The following is a 12611-nucleotide window of genomic DNA, read 5'->3' as shown; positions in this document are numbered from 1 at the left end:
ATGGTTTTGGGAGACAAAATAATTTAAAGTTGAAAAAAAGTTTTTGCTAGTAATATTTTTAATTAAAATATCTTTCTTCTCCTACAATTTTCAATGTCTTCCCCCCCCCAGTTTTTTTATTGTATTTATTAGAGTGTACTTAATAACTTCAAGGACTGATTTTGCAATTAATGAATTAGTTTCCAATAAAAAATAAAAATAAACTTTTATCTAAAATCTTTAAAACAAATATGATATCAGTCACATTTTCATTTCAAATAATTTTTCCTTTCAGTATTTTGCAAAATCCATCCTTGTTTATATAAAGTATATAATTTTAAATAAGCAGTAAAAATAATAAAAAATGTAGTCCATACCTGTATATGTTTTAGGACATTTAAGTAAAAGGATTTATTGAAAAAAATGCAAAAGGTTTCTCAGTTTCCATTTGCAGTTTAAAGAATACAAACTGTCTAAATAGACATTTAATCATTTCATATCTCTAAAATTTTATTACTGAATTTCAACACACACACATACATATATAAATAAAACCTAGTGCTATTTTATTCAATTGGTAAATATAAACATAAATTACAAACCATTTTTTAAAACCTTATGTGGCCAGAAAAATTGGAAAAACTCATAAAACGCAAGCAGAATTTTTCTTTACCTGGTTTTGTTTTGTAAAACACATTCAAAACAATTTTAATACATTAATTAATTATAATGTTGTGTTCGTACCGGTTTGTAATAGATTGATAATAGTTTGTAAATGATTGTCATTGCACTCAGATCCGATGATAGCTTAATTAAATTAATTTTATCAGCAGAAACATTTCAAAGTTCTGGAATTTTCCACAGAAATACTCGTACAAGTGAACACATCTTAAGAGAAAGTTAAATCAGAAATATCTCCAATCTCACGCTGAACTAACAACTGGCAACAATAACAACTTACATAGCATAAATAATGTCATAAAAATAGTGTGGTATAATGAGATTATTACTTTGATGTTTCGAATTGATGCCCAAGAAGAATCAATATTTCCCATTCTGCTTCATTGCATATCTTTCAAAAAAGTAAAAAAATCATCCAATTAATTTCCTTTATCATTTTTTTTTAAATGTGAAAAGTTTGTTTTATAAGCTGTGAAAATGTCAGAAGTTTGTAACTGATATATTTTTAGATATGAAATTTTAAAATTAATGGGCATCAAAAAGTTTAAAAATATGAACGATTTTCAAAAATTCTCCCAAAATATTACGCTAAAAATTTCATTATTTTTTTTTTTTTTCTCCACAGTGTGTAACAGTGCAAACTATAATATTCTGAGATTCTCAGTTTGTTAATATTTGCAAAAAATCGTTTCAACTTTAAATTTTAAAAAAATCTAATCCTCTAAAAGTCAAAAACGTGACACCACATCCACAAGCAGTGTATGTACAAAGTTTGAGTTCTATATCTTATCAGGAAGCAATTTAAAAATCCATGACCATCTTTTAACCATAGCGACAAGCACCAAGAGTGAACTAAGTAACAGCTTATAAAATAATAATAATTAAAAAGCATACATTTTTCAGGAACCATTACGAAAGTACAGATTACAAAATTAACAACAGTAAACAGTATTAGAAATCTGCCGATTTGGAGACATAATTGTTCACAGAGGCTTAGGTGTAAAGGGAAGGAAGATGGTGGTCTTCTGAACGGGTCCTAAGGACGAAACTCTTTCATGTCTCCTTTTTCTCCTCTTGCTAATGGCAGCTGTGCAAATGTGCATTGCATGTGAACGGGGCTCAACTATTAATTCAGGAGATTTGAAGATGTTTCTGTTTACTGCATTGAAATTATCTGAGACTACTTAATTGATTAGGAATACAACTTCAGACATCCTAAATGATGTCTTATTTCTCATGTCATCAACTAATTTTACATAATGTCATTTTGAATGTAATAAATAAAACATAAAATATAAGTTGTGTGTATAATCTATTGTTTGTTTTGTTTGCTCTATAACATCCTCATTCTTTCCTTACTAATCATACGCATTAAAAATCAGCCGCTCTTTAAACTAAAAGAGAGAGCCTACAGTCATTCTTTTTTATTTTATTATTTTTAAGGATTCTAGAATCAAACCATTTGATACATAATTGGATGAAAATTCTAATTTAAAATTGCCCTGTTAATTTTTAGAGTTCTTGAAAATGCCATCTTTAAAAAACTCTTCATTGACATGTGTGTATATATCACTGAGGAGGACATACATAACTGGATTACACATATGTATGTAAAACCGATCTATACCAAAATGATCAGCAGGTACATTAATACCATTATGTGTGCAAACTGATATAATTTGTACGCTGTCCCAAAAAGGGAAATAAAAGAGAAAATGTCAAAATTCATGTACTTTCTGAACGGGTTTTACAAAACAGTCCATCAAAAATATTAAGAATAAACAGTTTTAAATTAACATACTAATTGCTTTATAAAATGTTCTCCAAATCTGAAACAAATTTTTACGAAACAAATTTAATGATTATGCATTTTAAAGTATTTAAAGAAGAAATTACTATTAGCAATGAGACTACACCATTTGCACAAGCAATAGCTGACAAGATAGAAACAGCATTAATTTTGTGATGGCAATATCCAATCTATATATTTGGTAAGTCATTATACAAGTTTTATCAGAAAAAAATGATGTAAAAAGTGAAATCTTCCTTGTTATATCAAATAATAAATAAAAAATATAAAAACCTTATCAAATAAAATTTTCTGTTGTAAACTATATTTATTCCCACTCACAAAATAAAATCAATTAATACCAATGAAAAGCAGAGAGACAAACTGCAAGTCCATGATACAAAATATGAGATGTACGAGTATGAATTGTAGCATATTAAATAGATTAAGAGGGAAGGAGAGTAATAAGTGGACTGAATGAATATGAAAAGCATATACAACAGCTTATACACTTCAGAAATCACTTATTTTATTTAAAAAAAACACAGGTTAAGTCTGAAAAAAAATAATGACTTTAAATTAATATAAAATGTTATGAAGGTTCTAAAATATCAAGAAAATTTGAATAGTGAGCATGAATAAAAATTTAATAAACCAAATGACTGGTACTTTAGAAGAAAATTTCTAGTTACACTAGATTTCAGATACTGTGTTCCAAGGAATAGGACACTTGATTTCAGTGGACAAGTCAGTCTACTGAAATGCACTTTGTTGTAAAAGAAAAAATAAATTAAAAAGCTTATTTTTAAGTAAAAATATTCCTAGTAATGCTGAATGTATAGTGCTAATGACTTGAAAATGGTAATAATGCATGGATAAGTATGCTGTGCATCCATAATTGTAGAAAGGATAGTCCATATGAGAAAAAAATAATAATCTATAAAAAATACAATATAAATATGTGAAAATACAAATAAAATGCTTTAAAAATCTTTTGAATTAATGGAACTAACTAGAATAGTGTTATGCGTAAGTCAAAACAACTTAACTTTTATAACATAAATTTAATGTTATATTTCTGTCACAGATTGTAACTTGTTACATTATTTCAATTTTGCATTATGAATTTGAGAGAAAATAATGGTCTTTTTCAGATATTTTGCAAATTATTTTTATACGGGTTTTTTATTTATTTATTTTTTATATTTAATACTGAGCCAAGTGCAAAGAAATTTCCTCATCGATATGGTGGAAATACAACTGAAATAGAACTTCTACATACTAAATAAAAGGCAGTCACTATACATTTGTGGAACATATGAATACTGCGGCAAAGTACCAAAAATTAATATACAACCAAAAACTTTAAAAGATGCTATTAAGAAAGTTCAGAATGATAAAATGTATTATAAAATGAGCATTGTTTAAGAAAAATTTTATTTCTTTTTCAAAATGCTTTAAAAAAAGAAGTCATTCATGATAATTTCTTTTCATGATTAGTTTAATAGCTTTTCCCCAAATGAAAACTGATTAAGTTGTATTTAAAAATTGTGCAAGACATTGAGTACTGTACAAATAATTTCTATTACTATAGTTTTTATAAAGTATATTTCTAATCTTTCATAAAGTAGACAAATAAAGGTAGTTGCAAATACACATTTTTCTCAAAAAAGAATTTATTACATAGCTCGAATCAAAGTTGGAAAAGTACACAAACACATATATACAAAATATATATTTTAGTAATATTACACCAAATACTAAAAATTTTATAAAATGCATATAAATTAAGCAGAATCTTCTCTTTATTTTGTAATTTTTATTCATACAAGCAAACCAAATTTTATATATCAAAGCTGCTGTATAATTTTGAATGCATAAAGAATAACAGACTACATATTACATCTATTTCAGATCTGTATTAAAAATACAAGGACTTATTAATGTTCACAAAAATGGCAATAAAAGAGAAAGAAAATTGATTTATAAAATCAAACTAGTTAGTACTTAAGAATTCAGTATGCAATCGAAATGATTCTGCACAGTATAAAATATTTTATAAAATCAAAGGCAGCTAAAACTTTTTTTTTTCCTCTTGCAAAGAGACCATTCCGCAGATAATGAAATTATTTAACAAGCTAATATTTTTTAAATGCTACCTATTTTAAACTCAAATTTATTACCATTTTAAAAAAATTATCTTGTTAACAGCATTCTAAAATTCATATCAAGAAGGGTAAAAAACGTATATCTCAAATAGATACTGCAAAAATACAGAACAAATTGAAATATACCAAAACACTAAATTACTTATATTAAATTACTGGATTATCTATATTAATTATTATTATACACATTTTTTAAAACACAGTTTATAAAAAACAGAAATGAAACAAAACATATTTTTATTTAGTTACATATTTACAAATGCAAACATTACTTGTGATTAAAAAGCAAAATAATGAAATCTTAATTATTACAGAATATATATATATATACACATACATAGATTTTAAGAACCATTTTTCTAAAAATAGCCATCATATTCACATCCAAGGTTTCCAGCCTAGATATAAAGAACACAAAACATGGGGATCTGTGGCTTGATCGATTAGACAGTCAACCTAAATATAAAAAATACATATGTACAAACATGAATCATTTAGAAATAAATTTTTTGTGATAAACCAGAATTATATAACATTAGTTATGAACAGAAATTGTGGTCTGATGGTTTATGGGAAATTATTACCTGCTCTTCAACAGTAAGATCTCTTTCACCTAATCTTGCACGTATGTTATGCTTAGAATCACCTAGGCATATGGACTCCAAATTCCTAAATATTGATTTTGAACCATGGCCAAGTCTCAGCTCCTCTCTGCATTGAAGAAAACAGAAATATATGAAAATACACTTAAAAAAAAAAAAAAAAAATTATGCATTACTAGAGAGGATAAAATTATAAGTTTGTTATGTCAAGCATTGTATGCATGTAAATAAATTGACAGATCCTATAAATTGAAATCAATTGTTGATCCATCAATTGAGATTACTAGATTGTTCCTATGAACCAACAGTCATTTTCATGCTGCAGATGTTGAGCTGCACAACAATTATGGAATATGTTTATGTTGTTACATATGGCTTTATTGGAAAAATCAATCCAAACATATAAAACAGTTCAAGTATCACACACGAACAATGATAAATAATAAAAAAGACAAACATCCATAAAGAAAGAATCAGAATAAATGAATGTGGGAACAAAAGTAAAAAGTTAAAAATTTAAACAACAAGGAAAAGCACACAAGAGATGTAGTCTTTACAAGGAGTTCATGAAAGCTCTGGCATTCCAATTCTCACTACGTTTCTGAGATACTTTATCTAGTTCTGAGCATATAAGAAGATTCTCTGCATTCATGATGCCCGAATTGCAAATTTGGCATATACTAGATGGAATGATGCCAATTTTATTAAGATGATGTGCCATGCAGTCGTGACCTTTTTGCAGTCTGAAGTTTGCCACAGCCTGTTTATGGGATTTTTGAGAAAACGTTTTCCGTGTGCCTTGAATGTTAGCCCAGAATTTGCCTGTTGATTTTGCTGCCTGGTCAGATTTAAGAATATCCATTAATTTCTCAAAAATATGCTTTTTAAATGACTCTGGAGGAAGTGGTTTGCTGTCTTGTGGCACAAGTGTTCCTCACTTGGCTATTGAGTCTACCTTTTCGTTACTGTTGATACCTACACATGAAGGGATCCATTAAAAAATGATTTTTTTGTTGTTGTATTTATAACAAAAGTTCAAGGTTTGTCTTATTTCTGAGATAATCTGGGTATCTGTGTCATGATTTATAACTACAGCCTTGATGGCTGCTTTGGAATCGATTAGAATAACTGCTTTAGAGAAACAATCGATCTTTATCTTGAGGTTTTCTAGAGCTAGTGAGATTGCAAGAATCTCTGCATCAAAATTTGACATGAAGTATGGGAAAATAGTTTACTGTATACACCAGCCCCAGTGTTGTCTTGTATTTTAGAGCCATCAGTGTATACGCTAGTCCATTCAGTTCAGGATATTGTTCATATAACATACATAATGTTTGATTTTAATATTGCATCAGGAATGTTTTTCTTTTCCAAGTCATACATATCTAGCTGGTATTTGATATCAGTATACGCAAGGGGATTAACCATGACATTGTTACAATTCACTGGTTTGTTTTCATCTATTTCTTGTAATAATTTCTCACGTGCCTCTAGGGCAGACATTTGGGTCTTCATAGTACTTGGTTTGCATTCGTTTATCCAATGCGATGCTTTCATTTTAATGAATGTACTAACTGCTTGTTTCTTGATTTCAGTAGCAATTGGAGGGTTGGAGGTATAGCTTTGCATAGCTGTAATCGGGGTAGTTTTCATTGCTCCTGTGATAATCCAAAGAGCTTTGCTTTGGGCTCTTTCCAAAGAGTCAATCTTCCCTAGTATGGTAGACATTAACACCTCACTTCCATAGTTGAAAACAAGAGGTTTAATGTAAGTTTTATTTAGGGTAGTCTGTGAGCTTCTCCATTTGGTACCGGCTAGTCTTCTCAAAATTAAGGATCTTTTCTCTACTTTTCTATAACAGTATTTACATGATTAGTAAAGTTTCAATTTGTTGTTCAGCACTACACCTAGATATGTGGTACTAACGCTTTCTTAAAGAGTAGCTTTGTCTATTTTTAATTCAAAGTCTGTATTCATGTGTCTCAGAAAGAAGAAGTGGTAAACTGTTTTGTTTTGATTTATAATCATATTGTTCTCTTTGGATCAGTTTTGCAGGACTTATTCATTATAATTTAAAGTTTTTTTGCTTTGGTCTTTGTGTTTTCTGGAATTTTCTGCTTCTGTCCAAATAACAATATCATCTGCAAACATACAGACATTAATACCTTTAATGGTTGTTAACTTGGTTACAAAATCAATTATATAAATGTTAAACAGAGTGCAGCTGCTAACTGCTCCTTCAGGTAGACCTAATTTACTTTGTTTATAATTTGATTCCTGCTCGTTCTATCTGGTCTTCGCCCATCTTTGGGATAAAAACTTTTTGTACCAGTTATACATATTTTGCACCGATTCCATAAGCATGAAGTTTGTTTAGAAATCTCCTTTTCCATATTGTGTCATAGGCTCCCTGGAAATCAACAAAGACAGCCAAAGAGCTTTTCCCCAAATTGAAACCGATTTTAATTTTGTGAACCAACTTCAAAATTGAATTAGTAGTTGACATGTCTTTTCTGAAACCAGTCTGCTCTTCTGACAGAATTTGTTAGACTCCAGGTAAAACCTTAGTCTTACAGTTATCCTTCTTTCAAACATCTTGACTATAATGGAAGTCGGTGAGATTGGTCGGTACAATTCTATACCTTCAGGTGGTTTTCCTGGCTTTAGAATCAGAATGATCTTTGGCTTCAGCCAGTTTGCTGGAAGATTGAGTTTTGTATTCCAGAATTTATTGTAAATCATTAAAAGGAAATTTCTTGCAGATTGCCTCAAATGTGTCATGAATTCTGGGAATATATTATCTGGTCCTGGTTGTTTACCGTTTTGAATGTCTTTGATAGCTGTATTCACAATTCCTCCATTGAGAAATCCTCTGTAAAAAGTTTGTCTAAGTTCACTATTCTTGATTTAGTACTTCTTTTGTGTTTTTGGCATTTCTTTTCCTGCCTCTTTTGCTTTTTACTGAGTGAGTAAGATAGATAGAAGTTATTGAATATATTGACAGACATCTTTGTTTCCTTTTTAGATGGAGGTGATCAGTTCTCCCTGTTATTTTGTTATTCAGTGCACTCATTATTTTTCAAGTCTTATTTCCATCAGTTCTCTAATCTAATTCATTAAGAAACCTATGCTTTACTCTGAGCCACCTTTGCCGTAGCTGTTACTCATTTAGAACCACCCAGGAGGCACATGTGAATTACGGATAACACGGGCATGAGTAACATTGCCTCCCACATATTCTGGAGAAGTTTTTGTAACGCAGAGAGTTAATTGGAGTAGCAAACATACTGTATCCTTGATGACTCTCAGCAAGTTTGGTTTGAGATTATGGTAAAGCACACTAGGGCTATCTGCCTAAGGAGAGAGATACCTTCATGAAGGACTTTCTAAAGAAAGCTAGCTCATATACATGTTACACATTGGGAAAATCACAAAAATGCCTATGCAGCCAGTCCATTCATGGGATTCGAATCTCAGAATTCAGTGACTTTACTGCTCAGCCACGGTTGGGCCATATCCCAACAGGAAAAAATTACAACAGGTTCAAGTACGAATATCACGGGCAGACACAACCCCCCCCAAAAAAAAATACAGTTATCTAGTGCATTTTGGCCATCCCAGAGATGAACAGTATCTATGTTCAAGTAACATAAATATTATACTAATTGATACTAGTGCCAAAAGTTTTCTTGTCACTTTTGCAGATGATGCAGAACACATTTTTTTTTTTTTTTTTACTGCAGGAAATATTGCATTTACTCTTGTATTTCTCCTTTTTGCCTTAATTATAATGATTAAAAACCAGAAGGGGGAAACTACACACTATATGTGATTTCTGAAGTGATGCATAGCATAGTAAAAACACACATAAGGTTACACTAATGTTACCATATGTATTTTAAAGGACTTATTAATTTCAATTACATTCTTTTTACCAACAGAAAATATTTTCCTGTTTGTGAGAATATTTTACATTGTTACCATAAATCAGAAGTTTCTCAATCATATGCTGAAAACAATAGGGGGAAATTACATGAGAAGAAGAAATATGTAAGTAATTATGATAACGATGTACGATAGAAAATTTTCTCTTTACCTTCAATTAATTCTTTTATTCTAAAATTTAATTTTATCTTGTTTGCAATGATATTAGTGTCATGTAGGACTATTTATCCACCTATATAAAATATAAAAGAATGACCTTTTGTCCATTAATATCTAATATAAAACAAACTATTTTTTCTTTAGTATATGTGACGGGGGGTGGGATTTGCTGTCCTTAAATTTCTGAGTTAGGTAGATACTGCGCTCGCACTAGGCATTTTTTTTTTTTTTCAGCGAAGGAAGGGTGCTTAATAGCACTATTAACTTTGAACCATGTACATGGAAAAATAATTTTTAAAAAATAAATAAATGAAAACATTTGAATAACATAATTTTCTCTACATAGAAAGTAATTATTTCATTAATTTAAGCTGTAACATCTTTAACATTAAAAATAAAATATGAAACAATATGTTTTCATGCATTCTAATTGCATTTATCCAAATACACTGTCATTCACTTCAAATCATCGGATACCATATTAAAAAACCTTCATTAATAAATGAACAACATTAAGTATATAATAATGGAAATAAGTAGATATAAAATATTTTTGAAACTATATTGTTTTAGTTTAAAGCATACATGAAATATTGAAAGTGATTACTGGTTATTTTTTAATTAAACAGACCTCTAATGAAATAATACTTTTAATATTTCAACTGTTTTTAATATCAAAATCGCAATAACAGCCTTGTATTTCGCATACATTTATTAAAACACTCAATCAGTTTCGAGGGCAGCTACAGGTCTCTCCTCATCAGGAGAACAAAATTACTAGAAAAGTGTTTTTAATATATTTTGAGTGTTGAAAACATTGTGAATTTGAAAATGCATCTATTTTAAGATTTGTTCTTGACTTTTGCCTTCAAGGCAAATAATAATAATAATAATAATAATAATAATAATAATAATAATAATAATAATAAGGAGGGCTTTTCATTTGTTTTAAAAATAAATCCAAACATTATTCTTTTGCACAATGAAAACAATTATACCTTTATAACTACTAAACATTTGGTTCACATTAAAGCATGTTATAAGAATTGGTTCTCACAAAAATAAACTATAAAGATCATGATTGGATTATTTAAATAGACTTTAAAATATTTTATGTCAAAGTCTTTTAAACCCAACAAAAATAAATCTGCATTTAATTCATGCAAAGATGTGTCTTAGAAACAATTTTTAAGGCATTACAAAATATGAAGGCTACACTAAGCAAATCTACAAGAAGTATTTTTATTCAAATGCTATTTGACTTTTTATTAATATACATATGGAAAGAAAGGAATACATTTTCACATTGTTGAAGAAACTGTTGCAGGATATTTAAAGATTTGTTTAAAAAATTATGCAAAATATACACCAGATAACAGTCCTGTGAGAGAAATAATAAAAAAAAAAGTGCTCAGCCTTCAAAGCACTAAATAACTCAAAACAAATTATGCTAATCAGCACAGTAAAAGGTTATTTAAATCTTTAGAAAGTTATAAATAATAACAGTAGCAACAACTACAATAACAATTATAATAATTAGTAATTACTTTCACTGTTTTCCTATTACCCCTTTCTTTTTATCTGCTTTCCCAAAAAGAAATTTTGAAGAAGCCTGTTTATCTATATGCTAAAGCTACACAAATTTTCGTACATTCAAATTAAAACTAAAAAAAATTTCATGTCTTTAACCTTATTGTACAAATTTTAATGCATTTGACACAACAAAGAAAAATGCTGTAACAAGAAACTTCAAGTAGTTCAATGTGAGAAAGAGTTCTTATGCTTACACCTTTACAAAGATTCTTAAAAATATTCAATAAAGAAAAATTCAATTTTCTGTTGCAAGACATAATGAAAATAAATAAACAACAAAGAAGATATAAGAAGACAAAGAGTAAAAATGAAACTGTTGCTAAACGTATTCTTCAAAAATAAACAAGTTTAAAAACAAATTAAGATTAAAATAAAATCGCATGCCAAAAGTAAATGAAAAAATGTTTATATTATGAAATTTAAAAAATAACCTTGTAGCATAACATGGATTAATTCCTTCCAATTTTCTACAAGCAATATTTATTCTCTGTTTTGGAAACCAATCCCCTTCATCAGCTGTAAATACGAAAATAATATTAAAATACTTCTAAAATGATAAACACACTTTATATGCATATATAAAAATTATCAAATGTTTTTCATATTGTTACTGTATATGCATGTATTTACGAGGGCAGATAAAAAATAAGCTGCACTTCCAATTTATGACCATTTATTAAATTGTCAATACAAAAGAGCATGGCTATAACAGCAGCATACAATGTACAGTTCACTTTTCCACATAGTTCCAAAGAGACTCTAAACATTTCTCCGAATTCCAAGCGGTTCAACATTTCATAATATGTAGCCGAGTTGATTGTTGTACCTTTTGGCATAAATTCCACATGCACCAAATCCTCCATGTCAAAGAACACTGTCGCCATCACCTTTCCTACCGAAGGTTGGACCTTGACCTTCTTTTACCTTGACCTTGACCTTTTCTTTGTGGTGATGAGGTGTGCACCCATTCCATTGATGTTCTCTTCGTTTTGGGGGTGAAGTGGTAGACCCACATTTCATACCCTGTAATAATTCGCTTTAGAAACTCATTGTCCTCTGCAGAATATAGTTGCAAAAATACCAGTGAGGATTCAAAATGTTGTTTCTCGTGATTGTTGATGAGAAGCCCTAGGACCCATCTTTGACACAGTTTACAAAATCCAAGGTCCTTGTGAATAATAGAGAACACACTGCCATACAAAATGTTCAGCATGCTGGAAATTTTCCACAGTTTTATGCGCTGATTCCCTCTAATGATCGCTTCCACACAGTCAACATTTGCAAAGTTACTGGACATTGTGGGCCTCCCTTTGCGATATTGATCCGTGATATCCATGTGCCCAGCTTCAAATTCTTGACACCGCTTTGCAGTACTTTGCTGTGAAATTGTGCGCTCACCATATACAGCAGTGATTTCATGATGAATGTCCATGTAATTTATCCTTTTGGCCCACAGGAATCTGATTGTTGCATGCACCTCCAATTTGGAGTGAGCATCCAGTTGATGTGTGATTTTAGCCCATTATCAACACACAACAAGACGGGAATCCGCACCAACCTTCCTATCAGACGTCTGAGCAGTTGATTTTAGCTCACTATCCACACTAAACAAGATGGGAAACTGTACCAACCTTCCTATCAGACATCTGAGCAGTTAGTTAATGTCTCTTCCTCTGTATTGCCCAATATTACGAC

At 29.8% G+C, this 12611-nt stretch overlaps 1 protein-coding gene across 3 annotated transcripts in view; it reads right to left on the bottom strand.

Annotated features, from left to right (window-relative positions):
• Positions 1–3630: 3630 nt before the first annotated feature.
• Positions 3631–12611, bottom strand: part of LOC118204935 (DNA-dependent protein kinase catalytic subunit-like) — a 601004-nt gene continuing 592023 nt past the window's right edge. For all 3 annotated transcript variants that reach the window (XM_085815459.1, XM_085815458.1, XM_085815461.1), the window contains 3 exons: positions 11348–11432; positions 5202–5328; positions 3631–5073 (listed from right to left, as the gene is read on the bottom strand). In XM_085815459.1, coding sequence (XP_085671585.1) covers positions 4996–5073; positions 5202–5328; positions 11348–11432 — 290 coding nt within the window. In that variant the 3' untranslated portion in view covers positions 3631–4995. The remainder of the gene's footprint in view (positions 5074–5201; positions 5329–11347; positions 11433–12611) is intronic.

This window comes from Stegodyphus dumicola, chromosome 4, assembly GCF_044657685.1.
Source record: "Stegodyphus dumicola isolate Sdum_Otavi_A_Nest chromosome 4, ASM4465768v1".
Taxonomy (NCBI): Eukaryota; Metazoa; Arthropoda; class Arachnida; order Araneae; family Eresidae; genus Stegodyphus; species Stegodyphus dumicola.
Note: the sequence above shows the minus strand (reverse complement) of the source record. Positions and strands in the feature narration are given on the sequence as shown.